This window comes from Solea senegalensis, linkage group LG10 (genome assembly GCF_019176455.1).
Source record: "Solea senegalensis isolate Sse05_10M linkage group LG10, IFAPA_SoseM_1, whole genome shotgun sequence".
Lineage (NCBI taxonomy): Eukaryota > Metazoa > Chordata > Actinopteri > Pleuronectiformes > Soleidae > Solea > Solea senegalensis.
The window spans coordinates 682968-695673 of record NC_058030.1 but is presented as its reverse complement, the minus strand read 5'-3'; the positions used below and the strand labels follow the sequence as shown (position 1 = coordinate 695673).

At 47.7% G+C, this 12706-nt stretch overlaps 2 protein-coding genes across 10 annotated transcripts; one reads left to right on the top strand and one right to left on the bottom strand.

Annotated features, from left to right (window-relative positions):
* Positions 1 to 6: 6 nt before the first annotated feature.
* LOC122776324 (choline kinase alpha-like) lies at positions 7 to 2430 on the bottom strand. Of its 5 annotated transcripts, none has more exons than XR_006361203.1 (4): positions 2189 to 2430; positions 1665 to 1773; positions 506 to 1419; positions 7 to 434 (listed from the first exon to the last, which is right to left on the bottom strand). XR_006361203.1 is itself a non-coding variant. In XM_044036799.1 (4 exons), the coding sequence occupies exons 1-3, from the start codon at positions 2428 to 2430 to the stop codon at positions 1372 to 1374; spliced, it is 399 nt and encodes a 132-aa protein (XP_043892734.1). In that variant the 3' UTR covers positions 7 to 434; positions 1350 to 1371. The 5 variants fall into 5 exon arrangements, 3 of the variants coding, with proteins under 3 accessions (XP_043892734.1, XP_043892733.1, XP_043892732.1); XR_006361202.1 differs by having other exon boundaries at positions 7 to 655; positions 741 to 1419; XM_044036799.1 differs by having other exon boundaries at positions 1350 to 1419.
* Positions 2431 to 2695: 265 nt separating this feature from the next.
* Positions 2696 to 7104, top strand: si:dkey-12e7.1 (uncharacterized protein LOC557553 homolog). Of its 5 annotated transcripts, none has more exons than XM_044036795.1 (5): positions 2696 to 2754; positions 3429 to 3511; positions 4877 to 4942; positions 5079 to 5700; positions 6128 to 7104. In XM_044036795.1, the coding sequence occupies exons 4-5, from the start codon at positions 5170 to 5172 to the stop codon at positions 6713 to 6715; spliced, it is 1119 nt and encodes a 372-aa protein (XP_043892730.1). In that variant the 5' UTR covers positions 2696 to 2754; positions 3429 to 3511; positions 4877 to 4942; positions 5079 to 5169; the 3' UTR covers positions 6716 to 7104. The 5 variants fall into 5 exon arrangements, with proteins under 5 accessions (XP_043892730.1, XP_043892728.1, XP_043892729.1 ...); XM_044036793.1 differs by having other exon boundaries at positions 4839 to 4942; XM_044036794.1 differs by lacking the exons at positions 2696 to 2754; positions 3429 to 3511 and adding an exon at positions 3524 to 4360.
* The last annotated feature ends 5602 nt before the right edge of the window (positions 7105 to 12706 follow it).

The following is a 12706-nucleotide window of genomic DNA, read 5'->3' as shown; positions in this document are numbered from 1 at the left end:
ACACACACACACACACAATCTGTCAAATATTAATAAAATAATGCAGAGGTCAGTGTGTTGATGCGTTCAATGAACCTTGTAAATGTGTCATCAATATGTTTTGTGTGTGTGTGACCTTTGACCTCGTCACCTCACTGTCATGTGACACTGACTCAGCTCTGGAGAATAATCTCTGGTGGTGTCCATCACTCACACACAACAGTGAGATAAGCTTGGGGGGGGGTGGAGCCTCAGCATCAGCTGTTCTTTCAGTCTACGGCCGTGTGGACACGCCCCCCATCACACAGAGTCAGACATGAGACTTCCTGTTCATCCAACTGTGTGTGTGTGTGTGTGTCACACAGAGACAAAGGTCAGTGGACAGACGTCAGGTCACTCACCTGGACGTGATTTTCTTTGTTGGACAGTCGGGTGTCTCCTTTATTGCAGGACATCTGTCAACAAGAGACAAAGACAAGAGTGTCCATAAACACCTGTGAGGCTGCACATCAGCGCCAACACCCACCTGTCCACCACGCCGCCACAGCAGACCGTACAGAACCAGTTCACAGACACTGAGGACATGTGGACATGAGAGGACATGTAGACATGAGAGGATCTGTAGACGGGGTTTGAGTTCCACACAGATGCTTTTATTGTGACGGGGTTGTAGTTCCTGAAGCAGAGACAAATCATAAAATCACATGTGGAACATTTGTTTTTATAAAAGTGTTTGTAAAGCTGTGGACGACAGGTGTTACCATAGCATGTCCCCACATGTCCTCACACGTCCCCAGAAACACTGTTCCCTCTGTTGAGTCATTAGTTCCTGAGCGCTCAGACTTCCTGACTCATGTCGGGCTTTTGATGACACGGCAGCAGCCGTTGCCACGGCGAAGGACACGGCGTTTTTAAAGGAGCAATAAAAGCTAACGGCTCATGTGCTGGTGAGACACAGACTGTAGTCAATACTTAATGAAGACATCATGATGAACACATGAACTAAACTCATCCATGCACGTCAGCGAGTGAGCGAGCGAGGACGTCACTGTGTCGTAAATGTGCAGAGGCCGATAATACGCTAACATCGCGATAAACACTTGTACGATATGAGTCGTAAATAAAATCACTCCCTCGTAACCAAAGTGCTGCTATGTTTGCAGCCTGTAGAGGTCAGTGGAGAGGTCAGAGGTCAAACAGCCAATCAGTGAAGAAGAGTCACGTCCTCTTCCTCGTGTCTCACTCACAACAACAGGATGAGCTTTGACCCCACGCTGACCCCGCGGTGTCTGTGGACAGCAGAGTGTGTGTGTGTGTGTGTGTGTGTGTGTGTGTGTGTGTGTGGACACGTCACAGATCTCATACTGTACCGTCATGTTTGGAGAAGTTCACCTAGGAACTAGTGAGCTCAAGACTTTGTTCCTTTGGGGAAGGTTTGTCCTACGACACAGAACACATGCATGTACAGAACCATGGGGGGCATCACCATGTGACAGACACACACACACACACACACACACACACACTGCTGCCTCCATCACTGAGTTCAAATGTCTTCATATCTTTAATTTAGACTTAACTCAGTGACACAATGTGACCACACGAGGCAGCAGAGGACCAGCAGCTAAAATCACTGATTTACTCTGTGAGCTTTGTCGTGTGTGTGTGTGAGACGTGGCACTCACCTGCAGGATGGCGCCGTAGAGACGGAGCAGGACGCTCCTCGGCTCGTCCCCAACTGTGTCCACGCTGTCAGAGAGACTGCACAGGAAGAGCTTGTTGCTCAGACCTCCTCTGCAGAAAAGTGTCCTATTATTATAGTTATTATTATTGTTAATATTAATATTATTGTTATTATTAAGGCTGCAGCTAAAGATTTTCATCAGCTGAAAAATGACAGAACTCTCACTCACTCACTCACTCACTCTCCCACACCAAAGCTCACAGAGTAAATCAGTGAGTCGAGCTGCTGGTCCTCTGCTGCCTCGTGTGGTCACATTGAGTCACTGACATTTCAAAAGCAGCAGTGGATCAACAGCTCCTGTGATGGGGTTGCTGTGGGAGAGTGAGTTCTTTACAAACTTCCGTTTCCTGTCTGGTTCTCAGCAGCAGGGGGCGCTAAACCACGTGACCTCACGCCACATGAACTATCCCTTTAATTTCCATGAAAGAGTTAGTTGTGAGAAGGAGGCGCGTGAACGCCGTGTACCTGATGACGGCGATGTGGAAGTCGCTCTCGTCCACGCTCTTCCACGCTCCGTGAAGAAACTCCCTGCACCACAGACACGCCCTCTGCCGGGTGTCCGGCTCGGCCTGCGGCTCGGGCCGCTGCGGCTCCTTCCACTCGTGCTCGCGGGCGTCAGGCTGCACCTGCAGCTCGTTCTCCGTGACCGCGAGCCCCAGCGACATGGAGCGAGACGAGGAAACCCCGTGGATGAATTTGGTTTTCATGGTTTATTTTTTTAAAGGACACAGAAGAGAAAATGGAGGAAGAAGCTGGACGACCCCGCCCCTCTGTTTGATGTCGGGTTTACAGAGTCACTGCGGTGTGTTTGAGTCTTTATTTTGTCTCTTTTGTCCTCGTGGATCAGTTCGTGCAGCAGAAGCGGAGGAGGAGGAGGAGACGAATGAACCGAGTCTGAGCTACGCGCCCGTTTACACGTCTGTGGGCGGGGACACGGCAGGCAGGGGGAGTGGTCACATGACACGCCCGTGACCCTTCGTCTCTCTGATTGGCTGGCCGGGACATTCCCTCGCGGAACGTAAATAAACAAGGTGCTGCCTTCATGGGCCGTCGGACACATCTGATTCACGGAAAACCAGGAAAATATGATAAAATCACTGCGACTTCCGTTGAATTTACTAGTTATTATTGTTATTATGTCAACATCATCTTCACACAGGGTTTAAATCCCGAACGTCTACATTTTTTCAGCCATTTTCAACAAATAATCAAAACTTTTAAAACGCAACAATCAAAACCGTGAACGCAACATGAACATGTGTCACATTTGAACGTTCCGGCGTCAACAAACGACGATCACGTGTTTTATATGTTTTTTAATGAAAGGTTTCATTTAAATAAAGTTTGATTTTACATCGTAAATCTAATAATGTGAATAAATGTATGTATATATACACACATATATGTATATATACACGCATATATGTATATACACACATATTTATACACACACATGTTTATATATATATATATATATATGCATATACTGTATATGCATATATATATATATACATATATATATATACATAAACACACATATGTACATATATACACATACATATATACATGTGCATGCACACACACACACACACACATAAATAACGAGAAGAAGCTGCAGGAAAATTAAAGAATGACGTCACACTCACATGTTCTCCAATCAATAATTATTTGTTTGTTTGTCCTGGAATTTTGTTTTTTCCCGTAGCCACGCCCACAGGTGGACACGTGATCGACATGTGAGGGAAAGTGCTGCGTCAGCATTTGATGAAGGAGACGCGAGACACTCCGGTAACTCCACAGTGACACCTGCTGGTGGAAAAACATCATCATTACCACAACTGGAGCAAGATAAGAATATAAATAAGACAAAAATATTAATAAAATATAAGAATATTAATACATACATTAAGAGATTTGCGGTGTTACAGCAGTCACAAATCACAACGCTGTAGAAAAGTAGAAATAATGAAAGAGAATTAAATATGTACAAGAAACAACCATGGTAAACATTAAAAGTGTAGAGAAATGAACGACACCATCTGTTCTTCCTCTACAAAGGTTTTATTTAACATTATTAATAATATAATAATTCCTCTTTGTGTCCCCTCCTACTTTAAACATGTCATTATTTATCAAACTAACTTTCAAAGAATGCCTCACAAATCTACATGAAAACAAACAGCACTTTGCCATAGGGGGCGCTCTTCCTCCCTCCATGTTTAAATCCAGGAGAACAACAGAAAAGCTCGCAGTTTATGTCATTATTTATTCGCTCCTAAAGTTTGAGTGTTAACCCCGCCCGCTGGTACAGCGCCGGTGCGCAAAACACACCCCCGGGCTCATTTTGATGACGTCATCAGCACCGAGCCACAACCATAACAAAGCTCAGCTGTTCGAGTGCTGAGCAGCTAAACTACTGCGAGCTGCGGTTTCTCCGTGTATTTGTTTGTTTTGTGTCGTTAATGTGAGCGTTTTCACGGTTTATTACAGATAATAAACGACATCTATCCACACATTCATGAACCAGCGCGCGGTCAAAAGCGTTAAATAAATAAAGAAAGAAAGCTCCTTTGTCTGCTCCTGTTAGCTGCTAGCAGGTTAGCCTTTAACCGAGGTCCAAGCATGTTTAACTAAAAGGTAAATATACTTATTTTTTGTTCACTTTATAATTACAATAATGACAGTAACACAGTTAATGTGGGAAAGTGTTTGTACGTTAACTGAGAAGCTAACTTCATAACACCAATGTCGCGATAACAGTGACCAGATGTGTGTCACGTGACCATCATGGAGCTGCTGGTCCTCTGCTGCCTCGTGTGGTCACTTTGTGTCACTTAGTTAAGTCTTCATGAAAGATGGAGGCAGCAGTGTGTGTGTGTGTGTGTGTGTGCGTGTGCGTGCGTGTGTGTGCGTGCGTGTGCGTGCTTTACAAAAGTCTGTCTCACAGTGAGATAAAGGCGCGTGGACATGACGCAGATATCGTAAACCCTTCTTAAATCCATGAATGTAGCGATTATTTAACAACAAGTTAACAACACACACACACTAGTGTATGAATGTATTAAAATCAATGTGAACATGACTCACGAGAATCTTGTTGAATGTCTCACTGCAGTGTCCTCAATACAAACCTGAGTTTTCTTCAACAAACAGAATATGGCTGAACACACCTGGGCCTGAAATAAACTCCTCCCCTCACTGAAACCCCTCCCCACACAGGTGATCCTTCCACACAGCAGTGTGATTCTTAACAAACTAACCGATGTGTCATGTGACTGTTGTTGATGAACAACAAACTAACTAATAACAATAATAACAACGATAACAATGATGTGTTTTCTTGAAACTTCTCCAGACTCGAGTCATTTATGTGGGAGCAGAAATCTCTAGGTGCTGCCGCTGACCTCTGACCTCTACCAGTGACTGTTCTTACTTCCTCTGTCGCCATGTCGCCACGGAAGAGGCCGCTGGTTCCTGTGAGCAGTCGCAGGAAAGCAGCGGACGACGTCTTCCCGTTCCACTTCCTGCCGGTGGAGTGTCAGCTGCACGTGCTGTCCTTCCTGAACGAGGTGGACAAGTGCAGCTGCGCACTAGTGAGTCTGAGCTGGAGTCGTCTCGTCCGCTCCTGGAAGCTGTGGCGAGTGGCCGACTATTCCCGCCGCGGCGTCTTCCACCTGGGTCAGGAGGGGCTGCTGGTTTCCAACCGTGAGTTTGAGCGCTGGAAAGCCTGGGTCCACCATTACACCCACCACCTCATCTCCCGCCGGGCCAGTCTGCTCACGCTCAAGGCCAGCTTCGACCTTGGGGACCACTGCAACCAGTGGGGGGAGCTGCTGAGCCACCTGCTGGACAATGTCCACTGCAGAGACCTCAGCCACCTGGACCTGAACTGGACCTTCACACTCCTGGAGCCTCTGGACCTCCGGGTCCACCCGAGTTCCAGCTCACACCAGGACAGCATCACCAAGATGGATCAGGTCAGTGTTTTACTCTGATCTCTGACTGTAAGTCCTCTTCATCCAATCAGGAGCTAGAACTCCACAAAGAGGCGGTGCTAAGTTGGTTCTGTCGTGGGTCTAGCACCGCCCTGACCGTACCTTACTGTGGTACTACCCCTAGGTGAAGGGTTCTTTTGTTTCTGTTCCTAATGGAAAAGGGAAAAAAACAAAAACCCGAACTGAACTGTCGCGGGGGGGGGAGGGGCATGCTAACACACAGCAGGTTAGCCAAACCATAGTTAAAATATTACAGTTAGAAATTAGTTAGAAGACAAGCTGAAGAATTATAGCTACAAGTTACCAAAAGATCATCAAAGGTTCTGACAGTCAGGGACTGTAGCGTTAACATTTCAAAATTAAAGCTGCATCTTCCTTCCTTGTTCTTGTCTTTGCTGTGATTGGACAGGTCATCAGTTTCCAGAACCTGCTGACCAAACTCACCCAGAGCTGCCCTCGAGTCTCCAGGATGCGTCTCCACTTCGACTGGTCAGACACGTCGGTGTCGCTGCTCGCTCAGTTCCAGCAGCTGCGAGTCCTCGAGCTCAAATACTTCTGGGTCTTCAAAGGCGTGACGCCGTCCACACTGCACACGCTAACCAAAGCCCTGCCCAACCTCAGGTCGCTGACACTGCATGTCCTGGTACCACTGAGGAACCTGGGGATCTCCTACACTCTGGAGTCTCAGTCTCTGGAATTCCTGGACGTGTCTCCCAGTCGAGGTCTGGTCTTCAGCCGCCTGAAGCTTCCTGCTCTGCGCGAGCTCCGAGCCAAGAAGATCGTCCGCGGCATCACGCTGGACCGGAAGACCCGGCTGAGGATCCAGCACCGGTGGCCGTGTCTCTACAATGTCCTGCGAGAGGGAACACCAAAGCTGCAGGCCCTCAACAACGAAAGGCTGCTCCCCACCTGGAGGGAACGCAGTTACCGCGAGCTGTCGGCCATCTTAGAACAGTCCTGTTACTGCGTCCAGCACCTGGACAGCTGGCTGTGGTGATCAGCTGACTCTGCGGTGAGCTGAGGACCAGGCAGCCTCTCTGTCATGTTTCCATCATGGTGCAGTTCAGGCTTGTGTTTGGACTGAGAACAGTGGTGTGGGCGGAGTGTGGGGGCGATGGATGACGCCCAACAAGACACAGTCAGTCTTTGAGGACAGACCGAGGACGTGAAAGAAACACCAGTCACAGGGAAGTGACATGCAGTGTTTAAGCTCCACCCTGACTGTACCGTTACGGTGGTAACTCAAGGGAAGGAGACTGAAAATGGAAACTCAACAAAACCGAAACGTTTGTTCTCTGCTGCATTCCAGTTGTAGTTGGAATGATTCCACGATGGCCACTCCCACTTCAATAGAACACAGAATAAAGTTTTTAGATTTTAATTAAAGCTGCACTCGACTCATGACTCTCTAACCCGAGGCAATATTCATGAAGGAATATGTGTATATTATATTATATAGTATTATATATATATATATATATATATATATATATATATATATATATATATATATATATACGTATATGTATATATATATATATAGATTTGTATATATATATATATATATATATATATATATATATATATATATATATATATGTGTGAATTTCTGTGAGATGAATAAAGTATCTATGTATATAGATATTTGATTGTAGACTTTCTGATCATGTGTTTGTATATAATTCTGGATTTAAAGGTCCTGGATAAGTTTGGGGTTTTTGACAGCGTGTGGTGCTGGAGAGGCTCCTTAAAGTTTCAGGTAGTTGGAATTGGTCAGAAACTGAAGTTTGTAAACCACTCACTCTCCCACACCAAACCAAAATCAGTTATTTTAGCTTGCGGGGACACAGGAGCTGCTGGTCCTCTGCTGTCTTGTGTGGTCACTTTGTGTCACTGAGGTCAATCTGAACAAAGGATTTTAAAAGCCAAAGTGACTGCTAAATTGTTATTTGGAATTTAGCAGTCTGATGGCCAGCGGAAAGAAACTGTTCTTGAGTCGGTTTGTTCTGCAGCGGATGCTGCGGAACCTCCTGCCAGACGCCAGCAGGGAGAACAGTCCATGGTGGGGGTGGGTGTGGTCAGTGAGGATCTGGTGAGCCCTGGTTAGACAGCGCCTGTGTGCAATATATAATATGCAATTATGGCCTACTTTCAAGAATGAAGCATGGCTCGCAGGAGACCGAACATAAGGGACGCCACAGCCAAGTCTCACATAAAAGGTGTTAATTAATTTAACAAAGGTTGTCATTGACAAAAATAGGGAACGAAGGAGGTCCCGGCAAGAAGAATAAAAAACAGGTAGCGTCTGGGCCAACCCAGCAATGGGCCGAGCGACCCAGCGCTAAAAGATAAACAGATACTTTGAGATCAAAACCCGAAAACAGGACTGCCGGTAACCTCCAACGAAATAAAACTTAAGCTGCAGCTGATCGCAAATCATCTATGGGGGGGACGGAAAAGGGAGGGTTCCCCCTGCTGCTGGCTGCGCATTCTGTGTGTCTCTCTCCTTCCTCTTTCCTCCTCCTTTTGAACTTCCTGGTACCATGCTAGTGGTACCATAGCAATAGTACCTGGAACTATGCTAGTGGAAACGCTACTTAAACCGTGGCGTGGCGAGGCGAGGCGAGTAGAGCCGGTGGAAATGCGCAATAACCAAATGCCCAAGTTTTCTTGGGTGGCCCCTGAGGGCCGTGGAGGGCCGTGAAGCGCAATCCATCCGTCGACAGATCTGCCACAATGTCAGCATGCAGTGCTCTGGACAACTGAATACCACGCCCCAGACTTTCATCTTTATTCCCCGTCTAACGGTGTCTGACGATGTAGCGGGATGACGTAGGGGGATCATGGAATGCATTTTCAAGTTTGGTCACTGTCAATACTACCTCCCACACTTTGCTGGAATAGGGGCTCTCCCAATACGTGCGAACCACTTCTTTACAGCCTTTCAGGCATTAATGACCATTCCACAGAGCTTAGCTAGAGAGCTATGAGTGCGGTTTCCCACAGTGTCTCAACTTTCTTGCCAAAAGTTTGCCTCTGTAGGCAAACTGCAGTGGGTCCAGGAGGGGGTTGGTGATGGCTTTCAGGTGTGAAAGCACAAGACGCTCAAAGGACTTCATAACCACAGAGGTCAGGGCGACGGGTCTGTAGTCATTGAGTCCTGTGGTCCTTGGCTTTTTGGGAACAGGGATTATTGTCGAGGTCTTGAAGCAGGCTGGCACGTGACATGTCTCCAATGAGGTGTTGAAAATGTCTGTGAACACTGGAGACAGCTGATCAGCGCAGTGCTTCAAGCTGGATGGGGAGACAGAATCCAGACCAGCTGCTTTCCTGGATTCTGTTTCCTGAAGAGTTTGTTAACGTCCCTCTCATGGATGGAAAGAGTCAACACTGAGGTGGAGGTGGAGGGGGGGACCTTTAAGGTGGGCATTGGTGGAGATGCCCAGGCCCCTGCTGAGGTGGGGGAGGTGTAGGTGAAACACTGGAGCTGGGGGTGTTGGGAGGTGTTGTGGGGGATGGTTTCAGGACTGTCCCTCTGTCTTTCAAAGCAGCAGTAGAACTCGTTCAGGTCGTTGGCTAGGCGTTGGTCATTAAAGGAGTGGGGGGGCTTTAGGCTTGTCGTTGGGGATCTGCCTAAGCCCTTTCCAGACCCTTTCCAGACAGACGCAGAGTCGTTGGCTGAGAATTGGTGTTGGAGCTTCTCAGAGTACAGTCGTTTAGCTTCTTTCACCGCCTTGCTAAACTTGTACTTTGCCTCTTTAAGTCTGTCTTTGTCTCCACTCCTGAAGGCCTCTTCCTTATCCAACCTTAACCTTCTGAGCTTGGCTGAGAACCAGGGTTTGTCATTGTTGTAACTCAACCTGGTGCATGATGGAACACAGCAGTCCTCACAGAAGCTGATGTATGACGTCACAGCCTCTGTGTACTCATGCAGACTGTTGGTAGCAGTCCTGAATACATCCCAGTCAGTAGAGTCCAAACACGCCTGTAGATCCTCCACAGCCTCACTGGTCCACTTCTTTGATGTCCTCACTACAGGTTTGCAGAGCTTTAGTTTCTGCCTGTAAGCAGGAATCAGGTGGACCATGACGTGGTCAGAGAGTCCCAGTGCAGCACGGGGGACGGCGTGATAAGCATCCCTGACTGTGGTGTAACAGTGATCCAGAATGTTCTCCTCTCTGGTCGGGCATTTAATAAACTGTCTGTACTTGGGGAGTTCGCGAGTGAGGTTTCCTTTGTTAAAGTCGCCTAGGACAATAACTAGAGAGTCTGGGTTGATCCGCTCCATGCGCTGTGCGTCCTGCACGCTGGCGTGCGGTGGGATGTAAACACCGACCAGAATGAATGAAGCAAACTCACGGGGTGAATAAAAAGGCTTGCAGTTTATGATGAGAGATTCCAGGTCAGGAGAACAGTGCTGCTGAATCACTGTCACGTCGTTGCACCAGCCACTGTTGATGTAAAAACAGATTCCTCCACCTTTGGTTTTGCCGGAAAGTTCCGTGTCTCTGTCCGCTCTGTAGAGTTGGAAACCTGCCAGTCCGGTATTAATCCACACAGCCACGTCTCCGTGAAGCACAAAACAGCCGATGAATAGAAGTCCCTGTTTTTTCCCAACAGCAGTTGTAATTCATCCAGTTTATTTGCCAGTGAACGCACATTAGAGAGAAATATTCCCGGTAGCGATGTGCGTAATCCGCGCTGGTGAAGACGCACGAGCGCACTGGCCCATTTCCCTCTCCTCAGGCGTTTCACTGCGTGGACAAAGGTGAGCACACCTTTGACCAGAATGTCCAAAATTTCCAGTGTGGGGAGAAGAAAAGTAGGAACTAAGTCCGCTGGTGTTGTTACCCTGATGTTCATGAGCTCTTCTCTGGTGAAAGAGCTCCGGGTAGAATCGCAAAAAACGGAGTTAAAACACAAAACAAGACAAAACAACGCGCACCAACACACCGAGGCAACCACCCGCGGCGCCATCGTGTTTTAAATTAGGTGGAATGAACCTTTAAAACTTGATTGATTTAGACACAGTCATATTTAGATGTAGACACAGTCATATTTAGATCAGAATCAGAATCAGAATCAGAAGAGCTTTATTGCCAAGTACGATTTGCACATACAAGGAATTTGTTCTGGTGTCATTGGCGCATAACAAGCATACAAAATTTTCTAAAGTGAACAGTAAACGTATATATACACAGTATATAAATGTTTTTAAAGATGAAAAGAGCACTACAGAAAGAGCAGTAAAGAGCAGTATGACTGGGCAGAAGTGAGTAACAGTGCAAAGTGCAAAGTTCACAGTAATGAACACAGTAATGACGTTAATATAACGCATAAAAAGGATGTAATGATAATGTGACATGTAGAGGCAGAGGAGGAGTGTGAGGAGTCAGAGTGTCGGGGGGGGTCTCCGGGCCTTGTTGATAAGGCTAGTAGCAGACGGGAAAAAACTGTTCTTGTGGCGGGAGGTTCTGGTCCTGATGGACCGCAGCCTCCTGCCAGAGGGGAGTGACTCAAAGAGTTTCTGTCCGGGGTGGGAGGGATCAGCCATAATCTTTCCTGCACGCCTCAGAGTTCTGGAGGCGAACAGGTCCTGGAGAGATGGAAGATTGCAGCCGATCACCTTCTCTGCAGATCGAATGACACGCTGCAGTCTGCCCTTGTCCTTGGCCGTGGCAGCAGCGTACCAAATGGTGATGGAGGAGGTGAGGATGGACTCAATGATGGAGGAGTAGAAGTGCACCATCATTGTCTTTGGCAGGTTGAATTTCTTCAGCTGCCGCAGGAAGTACATCCTCTGCTGGGCTTTTTTGATGAGAGAGCTGATGTTCAGCTCCCACTTGAGGTCCTGGGTGATGATAGTTCCCAGGAAGCGAAAGGAATCCACAGTGTCAACTGTGGAGTCACAGAGGTTGATGGGTGCAGGTGAGGCTGAGTTCTTCCTGAAGTCCACGACCATCTCCACTGTCTTTAGAGCGTTGAGCTCTAGGTTGTTTTGGTTGCACCAAGTGACCAGCTGGTCAACCTCCCACCTGTGGGTCCAGGAGGGGGTTGGTGATGGCTTTCAGGTGTGAAAGCACAAGACGCTCAAAGGACTTCATAACCACAGAGGTCAGGGCGACGGGTCTGTAGTCATTGAGTCCTGTGGTCCTTGGCTTTTTGGGAACAGGGATTATTGTCGAGGTCTTGAAGCAGGCTGGCACGTGACATGTCTCCAATGAGGTGTTGAAAATGTCTGTGAACACTGGAGACAGCTGATCAGCGCAGTGCTTCAAGCTGGATGGGGAGACAGAATCCGGACCAGCTGCTTTCCTGGGATTCTGTTTCCTGAAGAGTTTGTTGACGTCCCTCTCGTGGATGGAAAGAGTCAACACTGAGGTGGGTGGGGAGGTGGAGGGGGGGACCGTGGAGGGGGGGACCTTTAAGGTGGGCATTGGTGGAGATGCCCAGGCCCCTGCTGAGGTGGGGGAGGTGTAGGTGAAACACTGGAGCTGTGGGAGTTGGGAGGTGTTGTGGGGGATGGTTTCAGGACTGTCCCTCTGTCTTTCAAAGCGGCAGTAGAACTCGTTCAGGTCGTTGGCTAGGCGTTGGTCGTTAAAGGAGTGGGGGGCTTTAGGCTTGTAGTTGGTGATCTGCCTAAGCCCTTTCCAGACAGATGCAGAGTCGTTGGCTGAGAATTGGTGTTGGAGCTTCTCAGAGTACAGTCGTTTAGCCTCTTTCACCGCCTTGCTAAACTTGTACTTTGCCTCTTTAAATCTGTCTTTGTCTCCACTCCTGAAGGCCTCTTCCTTATCCAACCTTAACCTTCTGAGCTTGGCTGAGAACCAGGGTTTGTCATTGTTGTAACTCACCCTGGTGCATGATGGAACACAGCAGTCCTCACAGAAGCTGATGTATGACGTCACAGCCTCTGTGTACTCATCCAGACTGTTTGTAGCAGTCCTGAATACATCCCAGTCAGTAGAGTCCAAACACGCCTGTAGAT

Coding starts and splice junctions, on each gene's coding strand:
- si:dkey-12e7.1 (XM_044036795.1), top strand. CDS start 5,170: ATGTCGCCACGGAAGAGGCCGCTGGTTCCTGTGAGCAGTCGCAGGAAA. Junction 5,701..6,127: donor GCATCACCAAGATGGATCAG/GTCAGTGTTTTA, acceptor GTGATTGGACAG/GTCATCAGTTTCCAGAACCT.
- LOC122776324 (XM_044036797.1), bottom strand. CDS start 2,430: ATGAAAACCAAATTCATCCACGGGGTTTCCTCGTCTCGCTCCATGTCG. Junction 1,774..2,188: donor TTCCACATCGCCGTCATCAG/GTACACGGCGTT, acceptor ACTTTTCTGCAG/AGGAGGTCTGAGCAACAAGC. Junction 435..1,664: donor TCTACGGCGCCATCCTGCAG/GTGAGTGCCACG, acceptor TCTTGTTGACAG/ATGTCCTGCAATAAAGGAGA.